Source organism: Raphanus sativus, chromosome 7 (assembly GCF_000801105.2).
Source record: "Raphanus sativus cultivar WK10039 chromosome 7, ASM80110v3, whole genome shotgun sequence".
Classification (NCBI taxonomy): Eukaryota; Viridiplantae; Streptophyta; class Magnoliopsida; order Brassicales; family Brassicaceae; genus Raphanus; species Raphanus sativus.
Window position 1 is genome coordinate 17,813,704 of NC_079517.1, and position 12,228 is coordinate 17,825,931.

Consider the following 12,228-nt stretch of genomic DNA (forward strand, 5'->3'; position numbering starts at 1 on the left):
AAACAGTTTTTATTAAATTACGTGCCTTCAATATAAAAAGTTTCATATGTTTATAATGATATTACAATTTTATATTAAATTCCTTTTGATTTGTAAAGAAAGAAATTCGCTTTCATATATATATATATATATATATATATATATTTATATGAAAGATATTGAATTTTTAGATAATAAAGTAATTTGGAAACAAATATTAACAAAAAGGTTAACTCAATTTTATTAATAATGGTATTTAGTAATAAAATTAATCATTAAGTTTATTATTGTAATTAACTTTTGTAAAAATCAACATGAGATTGACATAACATATAGGAAACTGAATTCGTAAATAATATTATAGAGATAACAAAAATATAACTTGCAAAAGAGTGATCAAGAGCAGTAATATAACAAAACAACCAACAATACTACTTTAAGAATAAACAGAGCATGCGAAAGTTTGTTTGATAAATTCTTATAAGACATTGCTCGTTTCTATATAGTTTTAACTTGCAAAAGCATATGAATCAAAAGACATGACATGACTCACAAGTTTCTCTAAGTACTTGGAAGAAGACCCATCTTTACTTAAGCAAACATTAGCTCTCTCTGTCAACTTCAAGCAACTCTCTCTCATTCCATCCCCTTCCTCTAACATTTGCTTTCTTAATACCTTATCAATCTCCTTCCTATCCAAATTACTTCTCTCTAACATAAATCCAACTTGCCACACATCAACAATGTACCTAGCATTCACACGCTGGTCTGTGAAAAACGGCGTACATACCATTGGAACACCTTCACATATGCTCTCTAGCGTTGAGTTCCATCCACAATGCGTCCAAAATACTCCAACCGCAGGATGCGCTAATACCTCTAACTGATTCACCCATTTCACAATTTTTCCCTTAAGACCAATGTTTTCCCAAAACCCACAAGGCAATGACTCCAGCCAGTCGGTCCCCCGGACCAGCCCCGACCTAACCACCCACAAGAAAGGCCGTTTGGTGTTTCTTAGACCCCAAACAATCTCAAGAAACTCCTTCTCCTCTATATCTGCAAGGCTTCCGAAACTCACATAGACCACAGTCCGCGGGCTTTGCTTGTTAAGCCAATCATTTGTTGCATGGTCTTCTTTGTTCTTCATCGTTGGTAGAATATTTTCGCTATGTTTGTAAAACGGTCCGATCGGAAAGACAGGAACTCGAAACTCGCTACTAAAGTCCATGAGTGTGGTACTTTCAAAATCTTCGAAGGTGTTCCATATGATTCCTGAAGAAGATTTGGCTCCTTCCACCATGTTGTTAACTACCCGGAAGAGTTCCTCCGGCTCATTCGTTTCCATAACTGGAAGATCTTTCACTCTCAAAGGTGGAAGCTCTGTCACTGGCTCATCCAATCTAGAATCTTGAGCAAAACAGATGTATAACTACTTAGCTTTGGATTATTTATATTTCCATCAGTCTTTGCGGCGCTCTATAAAAAATGGATATACCATCTTAATTATTTTGTTTTATGATAAATTATATATATATATATATATATATATATATATTTGAGACAATGTCCCACTTTGATAATTAGAAAGAATTTAAATATTATAAGAGATGAACAAATCCAATTATTTACAAAAAAAATTATGTTGAAAATCCATATAACTTAACCATATATTTCATTTTATGATTTTTGGTTTTGCTAAAAACACAAATCCAAATAGAAAAAAAATTGTTTGAAGGATTTGCAGCTATATAACTTTCAATTTTACAGATTTGAACGGAAAAAAATATTTTTGAAGTTTTGACCCTACACTAAAATATTGATGTTTAACAGGAAAAAAAATTATCTAATAGAGTCCAACCCTATCAAACCCTTTACTTTTTAAACCCAGCTTAAAAATGGCCCTAGATATTTTTTCTTTCATCAACTTAAAACAGACTCAACTGGATTCTGTAAACTAAAACGGTAACTCTGCATCCATGTGAACAACGAAAGACAGTTACTTTCTAACACCTCGTGCTAGGCTGTCTGCCCTCATATTCTGCATTAGTAGTCCTAAATACTTTAAAGGGGTTTATTGGCAAATGAATTCTCATCAACTTTGAAAATTTTGAGATTTTATTGTTACTAGTTTATTGATTATAACAATGTTTGTAAAATCTCTTGTTATTGATTTAAGAATTTTCAAAATCCATTAAAATCTCTTGTTATTCAAAAAGTTTAGTTATTGTTGATTCTTCAATTCTAAATAAGTCTATTATTATTGGGATATGAACTTTCTCTATTTTTCCTCATAAGACATGATTTTCAAAATATCATTTGTATTCATGAGATTTTTTGAAAAATATGTGATAAAAAATTCTAGAAAACAAAATAATAATTTTTGACAAATATTGTTTGCACTTTCAACCCTAATTATATACCAATGTATAATTATATTTTATTGTTTTATCATTAAATAAAAAAAAATTATATACTATTCGAATTATATATTTTTGAATTCAAAATTTTTATATTTTTGAGATTCTTTTTGACCTTTTTATTTTATGCAATTTGTTTTAAAATATTTTACAAAAAAAAAGTTAAAAGTTTATTTTGAAATTCCAAAATTCTTTTTGGAACTATTTTTTAAGTTTAGGTATTTATTTATTTATTTTTAAAATTTATTTTAAATTCTAGAATTTCTTAACCATATATTAAATTTATAAAATGAATGATAGAAAAAATAACATAATAAAATTACAATTTAAAAAAAAATCATGATCAAAATTTGTAAGTCAGTGAATATATATTTTCTTAATCACATAAATTTAAAAATTCATCAGCTTTTAAAATTCACAAATTTTACACAAATTTATCTTCCAATAAACCTCCCTAAGAATAGTGGATTAAGGTAAGAGCTTTTAAATTATTTGTATGGACCGGGTTAATTAACCTCGTGCTAGGCTGTCTGCTCTCATATTCTTCATTAGTAGCCCTAAATACTTTAAGGGGGTTTATTGGCAAATGAATTCTCATCAACTTTGAAAATTTTGAGATTTTATTGTTATTAGTTTATTGATTATAACAATGTTTGTAAAATCTTTTGTTATTGGTTTAAGAATTTTCAGAATCCATTAAAATCTCTTGTTCTTCAATTCTAAATAAGTCTATTGTTATTGGGATATGAATTTTCTCTATTTTTCCTCATAAGACATGATTTTCAAAATATCATTTGTATTCATGAGATTTTTAATAAAATATGTGATAAAAAATTCTAGAAAACAAAACAATAATTTTTTGACAAATATTGTTTGCACTTTCAACCCAAATTATAAATCATGATATATAACTAATTTTTGAATGTATAATTATATTTTATTGTTTTATCATTAAATAAAAATAAAAAATTATATACTTTTCGAATTATATATTTTTGAATTCAAATTTTTTATATTTTTTGATATTATTTTTGACTTTTTTCATTTTATACAATTTTTAAAAAATAATTTACAAAAAAATTAAAGGTTTATTTTGAAATTCCAAAATTCTTTTTGGAACTATTTTTTTAAGTTTAGGTATTTATTTATTTATTTTTAAAATTTATTTTAAATTCTAGAATTTCTTAACCATATATTAAATTTACAAAATGAATGATAGAAAAAATAACATAAATTAATAAAATTACAATTTAAAAAAAATCATGATCAAAATTTGAATATATATTTTCTTAGTCCACATAAATTTAAAAATTCATCAGCTTTTAAAATTCACAAATTTTACACAAATTTATCTTCCAATAAACCTCCCTAAGAATAGTGGATTAAGGTAAGTGTTTTTAAATTATTTGTATGGACCGGGTTAATTAACCCTAAATCTCATAGCCATATACTGTATGATACTATATTTCCATTTATTATACAATAAAATAAGACCCATATATTAAAGCCTCTTTACATAATTTACTTAAAGAAATTAAAGAAATAAAGTTTTCACTAAACATCTGCTTTGTGATTCCATTAGTTACCCATGCTGTAAATGTATTCTTTAATGTCATAAATAATGCATCTGATCAAGCATGTGGAAAATAATTTCCGGAAGATAAATAAATCAAAGTTGAAGAAGTGTGAAATTTGTATTACCTTGTATAGGGAGGTAATGCTTATCTCTAAGGAGAGGGTAAGCAGCAAAAGCACAAAAAGACGCCACACCACTTGTGGTCAACACCATCCTTCTAATCCCAACCTCTTCCGCTGCAACCTCCGTGGTCTTACCCCAAACAACGTCGGAGACCAAACAACACGCCGTCTCTCCTCCACCTACTTCCGCCTTCAAAGAATCACGCAACGGGTCCGCGTAACTTTGTCTCAGCTGACGAATGAAGGTGACGAGGTCCATACCTGAAGCATCTGGCTTAGATAGAGGGTCTTCTTCTTCTTCGTTGTGGTGATGTATGGTTCGAAAAGTAAAGTTTGGGTAGTGAGTAGGATCAGGAAAGTTGAAAGAGGTGTGAATGATGGTGACGGAGAAGCCACGGTGATGGAGTATTCTAGCGAGTTGGATCATTGGGTTGAAGTGTCCTGGAAACGGTAAGGGGAACATGATTATGCTCCTTTCTTTTTTGTCGTCCATTATTATCTTTTCTTGTTATTGGAGAGTTGAGGGTATTTTGTTTGCTGTTGATGTGGTTTTAAACTTCTAGTACGCCGCCGAGAACCACTTGGGCAAGTTGGTGTGCTACCTTCGTATCCTACTCGAACACGACTCGAACTTTTGATAGTGTGATTACATGGGGCAGTGGACCCCGACCAAAAAATACAATATATGATAATATATCTATCTTATTAAATCAGAAACATTACGACTTCTTCTATGTAGATTTTAAAGGTGGACCTCATATTTTTAAATTAAATGTCTCATTCCTTATACATAATATGTACCATAGTCCAACTTTGCATTGATGTATTTCCTTAAATACAATTCTTTTTTTTTTCCATATTCCATATATAGTTTTACATTTATTACATGTCGATTTAAATAAGATAGATACTAAGAATACTAAATATTAATCTTACTAGAATTATCCTATACAATTCATTTTAAATTGATCAGTATACTTCATTGGCCATATTGATTTTATTAGTACGAATAACATTAGGTAGATAAATCATACACATACATAAAGATTTGACTATTTTTTTAACTACCTTGGGCCTAATCTACTTTCTAAAACAAATAACACATAGCTTTATATATTATATAGAATATAGTAATATTGTATAGTATTATACTTATACAATAATACTAAAAACAAACCAAACTGAAATATAATATATATCAAAAATGCTTTGAACCATTACAGACAAAATATATTAGACCTCAGTGATAAAATTCAATTTCAAATTATGTAATAGTTATTTTAAAAAATTAGACTTCGTAATGTACAAAAACATAATTTTTTATATCAAATTTTGTGTTACAATAAAAAGACATAACTCGCGCTTGCAAAATATTATTTTTACATACGAAAGACAGTTTTGGTATTGTTCTTTAAACAGAAAATTGAATTATACAAACTCGATACTACATAAAACTAAACAATACAGAATACATTTTAAAAATAAAACCCGTGCGAGTGCGCATGGCCTTTGCAAAAATCGTAGATATGTTTATATAATATATAAATATATTATGTTACATATATTTTCATATAAATAATACCCCAATGTAAGTTTTGTATGATAAATATTGAAAATACAAAATATAGCACTATATATTTAAAATAATATATAAAAAATCTACTTTACATTATCATAAATTTTAAAAATCAAATTTAGTAATTAAACACATTACTTATTTAAACACATTAGTACACATTGTTATTTATCAAAATTTTATATTAATACACTTGCAATCATGTATAATGTTTAGTATAAATAAAGATAAAAAAAGTTTGATTCCCGCTCGGTCGAGCGGGTCATGATCTAGTCTATGGTTATTAGAGCACTCTTGTCGCTAAATAATATCTTGTTTAGAATGTTCTTTTTTCTCGTGACAAAAAAAAAAGAAAAAAAAATGTATTTTTCTTTTTGACACTGAAATTATATTCAACTTGAAAGATACAGGGAGAGATTCATGATTTCAAGAATACAACAAAAGATAGAAGAAGATAACCCCATCTAATCCCTATGTTAACACAAAAGCCAACAGACAAATGTAAGTCTTTGGAAACGAAAGTCAAAGAATATACACATATTCCCGGAAGCTAAACTAAACAAACTATCCGATAAAGCAACACAATAAAACATTATCAAATATCAATAACTAGACACCCAAGATAAGAGCTGAGACGAAGAGGAAAAGAGAAACCAGAGTTTGTGCCTAGTGTTTAACTTGAGGGCAAAAAGCCAAAACAAAACTGAACAGTGTATTCAACTAGAAAGTTGAGGTTATTTGTATTAATATGAAAAATTCACTCTTATTCAAATATAGATTTTAAAAAATACTTTAAAATCTAATGTTATTGAACTTGTCAATTCATAAAAACACTTTGAAATCCAATGTTATTAGGAGTTTCATATGCCATGCGCAGATATAAAAATTTTAAAAATATTTTTATATAAATAAATTTTCAATTTTGAGTATTTAAATTTAAATTTTATTAGTAAAAAGTAACACCATAATGTAATTTTTCTAATTTGATTTATTCAAGTTTACTTTAACTTTTTAATTTTATTTTATTTAAATTGTAATAATAATAACTAAAAATTTATAGAGTTATTTTATTCATACTATACTTTATTCAGTTAACTTTTATTTTAAATTAGTTCTAAAAATATATACATTAGTATAAATAACATATATACGTTGATAAATATATAATTATAACTACACTTGTTTTGATAATAAAAATATGATTCATAAATTGATGAAGAAAATAAATTCGTAATTATTATTTATATATATATTATATTATTTTAATAATATAGAAAAGTTATTAGTATTACCATATTTCTAAAATCTTACCAAAATGGATACTTGTAAAAAAAAAATATTTTTGATATAAAATTTATTAGTTATTACTATATTACGAAACTTTGCTAAACATATGTCCATATATAGAAAATAGTCATTACCGTATTTAAGAAATTTTACCAAAAACATAAATCTTAATATAGAAAATTTTACATGTCACATTAGATCGATGTCATGTCATATTTTTTTTAAGTCATGTCATCATTTTTTTGTTGAGAGTAATTGTAGTGATGATACATGTACAAACCACTTCTCAAATATAGTCTAGGGGATTGAATAAAATGTAAATTGAAGATTTTTAAGTGTTTTAATTGTTTTTAAAATGTTTGAGAGGGGTTTCTGAATAATAGAAAGTTAAAATTCAAATCCTATAGTTTCAGATGAAATTATAGAGTTGTTTAGGAATGACAATTGGACCGCAGCCCGCGGGCATGGCCCCTAGAAGACCCATACGGGGCGGATTTGGGTAGAGATATTATAAGCCCATTTGTGAGCGGGTCTCGGGGATTAAGTCTCATGCGGGTTGGGCCTTTGCGGCTTGGACCATGGTGGGTCTTGCGGGGCAGAGAGAACCTGCACCACTTCCTCTTTTGTTGTGTCTACACCTGGAAAAAAAAAGGACGAAAACCGGGGCTTATAGCTCAGTTGGTAAAGGGTTCACAGCTGTGAGTTCCCCCATCTGGGTTCGAATTCCGGCCACTGGGGAATTAACATTTCGGCATCGCCAGGAACAGAGGACCGACATGTGGCAACACGTGACTAGTCTGGACCACTTCGGTGGGGCCAGGATACCTCTGTATAATTCAAAAAAAAAAAAAAAAAAGGACGAAAATGGCGATTCATGTTCTCCACGACTCCACCGACGAGCACCAGAGGAGCATCACCACCAACCGGTTCTTCTTCTCCTCGACTAAGGCCACCACCAGAGCTTCTCTCCTTCGTTAAACCACCAGTTTAGCTTCTCTCCGTCTTCTTTCCACCACCATAGCTTCTGTTTTCTTGGAGATCCCACCACCGGAGGTCCGGAGCGGAGGTGGATTCTTCGTTGCCATCTCAACTTACTTAGAAACCTCGTACAGAAACTCTTTCGTTTAAGACTGCAGGTCCGTGATTTCTTCAGCTAAAAGATTGTATTTTGATATTCATACGAGTAATCACATGACTTTCATATTCATACGAGTATTTGAACTCACATCAGCAAACTAAAAAAATTATAAATTAAACAACTTCTGCCTTAAATTAAACACACCGCATCATATGAGTATTTCAAGGTGGTCTCTTGTTTATATGATACAAGTTATACACACAGCAAACTAAAAATTACAACATATATGATGATTTTTTCGTGATGTTAGTTTTAATGTGAACAGGGGAGATGGGAAGAAGCATGTGTGATCGTAAAAATTCTGATCTTCTTACACCCTTCTCCAAGAAACCATCAAATAGCAACAATCAAGATGGTAAAATCTCCTCACCTTTTACTTTATCACTTCTTATCATCATGTTTGCTGCAAATATAACCATTATGAGAATGTTCAAGTTTCAAGAAGCTTTAGTTGAAATATATGAACCTGCTATCTTCTATGTGGGTGACAGTGACAGTGGCAATGTAGGAAGAAGGTTCATTAAAGTGGGGGATTGCTTCAAACGTAAGCATGTGGAAACATCATCTTCTCACCACAACGAAACATCATCCTTTCATACCCGCGGTCCGGACCGCAAAGTCCTATGTAGTAAGCGGGGCGGGTTTGGGAACCGCGGGTCACGGCGGGCTGACCCGCAAAGATCACCCGGAGATAGAGACCACAGCGGGGCGGGCCAAGGCGGGGCGGGTGGTAGCAATTGCCATTTCTAGAGTTGTTTAATAAAAATCACACCAAATTTTCAGATTCTCCTGCAATCATTTAAAAACTCAATAAAAATCAAATCACTTCAAATTTCAGATTCAATGCACCCCCTTAGAAGATGAGCTACACAACCTTGACTCTTTATTTTTCTCCAAAAAGATATAAGAGCCCTTGAGATCGAAAGCAAGGAAATCAAATCCAGGCAGACGAGGAAAGAACCGGCGAACCTAGCGACTTCCCACAACTTGAGGATAAGATCCAAGTTCCATAACGATGGATTAGAGCAATAAAATATCAACGATCGACCCCATCACTAAACCAGTAGAACCAAAACCAAGATAAATCACTCCTCTTACCCCCATAATCTTCACCACTTGAAACAAAAACATGCATGGCACAAATAAAGAAGAAACAGATGAAAGCAACCAAAGACGAATCGAAACCGTTGTTGCGGTTAGTGTGTATAAAAAGCAACGGCGGTCCATATATGTTATGGGCCACACTTAGAATTTGGGATTCAGCTGTGTAAAAAAATTAATTAATCTAATCTATTAAAAGTGAAGTACAAATAAAAATTAACCCTTAAACTTGCATAATATTTACAATCATATGCCACTGAATTAATTAATAAATATAATTTAAGTATTTATTGTATTTTCCTTAAATGACTAATATTAAAACTACTACTTGCTATATTCTAGCTAACCAACAAACTTACCATATTTTGATATTCTATGCAATTAATTAAAAATAAATTTCTATTATTGTTATTATTTTTATGTTGTAATTAAAAATAACATAAATTTTAAATATATTGACATACACACACAAATTATTTATTTAAACCAGTATAACAATGTAAAACGTTAGATAGATCAAAAAAGTTGAAGAATGAATAATGGTTACTTACGTTGTTGTTTTAGTACACTCGGTCTCATTCATTGATGATGATTTAAATTTTGTGAAAATATGTCGTAACTATATGTAATTAGACATATGCAGTAATAATAATTATTATGCAGTTGAATAGAGAAAAATACAATACTGTTTTAAAATTACATACTTATATTTTACCTTATTTATTAATAATAAATTTATGTATCTATTTAATAAATTTAGAATGCAATATTTTTGAAAGCTATGTAGTTATATTTTTCATTATTTATTGGTGATATCTAAAAATTAAGAACCAGATAAAAGAGTTATTTACATGATATATAATTAAAATATAAGTTAGTATGTAAATATATTAGACATATGCATTAATAATAATTGTCACGCAGTTGAATAATTACTAACACTTTTTAAAATTATTCAGGTAAATATAATAATTTATAGTTAGTAATATGATTTTCGGTACCCTTTCAAGTATGGATCATTTTTTTAGGTATTAAATTTTTGGAGTTTTAAAATTAGGTTCCGTTCAAGTATTATAATTTTTTGGTAACTTTTGAGTCGGATCCTCCTGGTCCGAATGGATTCAATTCCGATGTATTGGAACTTAAAATTGTCCAGATAATTAATCTATCTAAAATTTCAAATCTTTTTACCGTAAATAGTTTCAAATAATTTTACCAGAAAAAACCATACTACCCGAGTCAGTTCAGATATTTTGTTTTCAAACTAAAAAAATAATCTAAAATTAACAATAACAAAAGAATACATATTATTAGTTTTGGTTCGGATTCAATTATGATGTATAGGAACCTAAAATATTCAAATAACTAATATCATTTAGTTATATAGTGACATATTTAAAATATATGATACTAATTATAAAAAATCAAAAATCAAAATTAAAACCCGCACGGGTGTGCGGGTCAAGCTCTAGTAGTATCTTAAAGAAAAAAGTTGGATAGATGTTTGGGCCTTAAATTGTTGTTTATCATGTTTCTGCAGCGGGTCACACCTAATAAGAAGAGAATCTACTAAATATTACAATAGACAATATTTTCTATAACTAATTATATATTTATACTAGAAGCGAAGCCCCGCGCAAGCGCGGGGATATTGAAAATATGTTACTGAATATAATAGCTATAATAGCATGATGTAACATGATGTAATTGAGATCGTGAGATGAACATAGAAACATTAAAAACTAAGTTTCTCTCTACATTGAGCAAGCTTGGAAGATGATAATCTAAAAGAGCACAATCATTGGGGCTTTAGTCTACCTCTTCATTGTCCAAGATCAAACAGTCCTTTATCTTCTCACTGAAAAATTTCTGGAAACCAACAACGTTAAAATAGTGTTTAACCAAGGTCTCAAGAGCCCAAGATATATGACATGTAAACAAAATAATGTTTAGTGCTATTATTAGCAAGCAACCTATTTAGGTGTTCACCTCAGATATGTTTGACTGTTAACCTTTTGATGATGCTTCACTTGGGAGATCAGATGTGGTAGTAAGGAGCCGAAATGCTCAAGGGATGCTCGATCTTGTGGAAGTATTTGGAACCAGTAACTTGAACAGCAAGCAGCATAAAGGGCTTAGACTCATGGCCATTAGAACACAAGAGTCGTCAGTTTCAGTCGTCCGTTTCAGGAATTTTATTGAAGTAAAATGGAGTAAGCTTTGCAGCTGTCCTTACAATTTTGCACTCCCGTGATGGATTCTCTTCTTGCGCAAACATATAACTAAGTATGTTCATAACATGCGGAGCCATCCAAATACGAACCCATCCAAATGGCAGAGCCTAGTTATTTCCTGCCAAACACAATCTCAAAGTGGCTGCACAATAGGAACCTTCCACCTCGCATCAACATGCTGAATATCTGCTGATATGAATAACCTCGTCCCAGTCCCAAGAGAAATGCAAGTCAAATCACAACTTCGATGTCTATATGAAATGTCCAAACAAAGATACATATAAACGATGAATACTAAACTATTAACAAAATACAATTTTACATGAGAATCTCACTCAACATACAATCTAGCAGAGAAGAGACATCCAGATCAGGACAAAGTAAGCAGAACACACCTTGACAGTGGCTGCAAGAACATGGGAAGCGAGTCTTGACGTGCATGATCCTACCACTAATCTGTTGTACTCATTCTCAGAGGAAAACTAAAAATAATCAACAACAAAATTAGATTAAAAAGATATTCCCAAGGCATATATGTAAAAAGCAGATAGGAATGATTGAACTTTTTTTAATTCCCAATAGACACAAAAGCCAAACAAACCTTTTGCAAAGACAAACATCTTCAGATGCAGCAAAAGGTCTTCTTTTCCAATCTCATCACTAACGCTTACTTGGTTGTGTACCATCTGTAATCAGACTTGCAGTCTTGGTGAACACCTTGAAATCAACTTCTCATTGCCTTCTTTGCAGACTTGTAGTGAGATGAGAGACAATCTGAAACATATAGCAAAAAAA

At 30.4% G+C, this 12,228-nt stretch overlaps 1 protein-coding gene and 1 long non-coding RNA gene across 2 annotated transcripts; one reads left to right on the top strand and one right to left on the bottom strand.

Annotated features, from left to right (window-relative positions):
* Positions 1-369: 369 nt before the first annotated feature.
* On the bottom strand, positions 370-4,743 carry LOC108814818 (UDP-glycosyltransferase 76F1). The gene is made up of 2 exons (XM_018587449.2): positions 4,101-4,743; positions 370-1,389 (listed from the first exon to the last, which is right to left on the bottom strand). Exons 1-2 carry the CDS (start codon positions 4,588-4,590, stop codon positions 488-490), a joined length of 1,392 nt encoding a protein of 463 aa, XP_018442951.1. The 5' UTR covers positions 4,591-4,743; the 3' UTR covers positions 370-487.
* Positions 4,744-7,812: 3,069 nt separating this feature from the next.
* On the top strand, positions 7,813-9,282 carry LOC130497482 (uncharacterized). The gene is made up of 3 exons (XR_008936473.1): positions 7,813-8,096; positions 8,364-8,453; positions 8,590-9,282. It is a non-coding gene; the product is annotated as an uncharacterized LOC130497482 (long non-coding RNA).
* Positions 9,283-12,228: the final 2,946 nt, after the last annotated feature.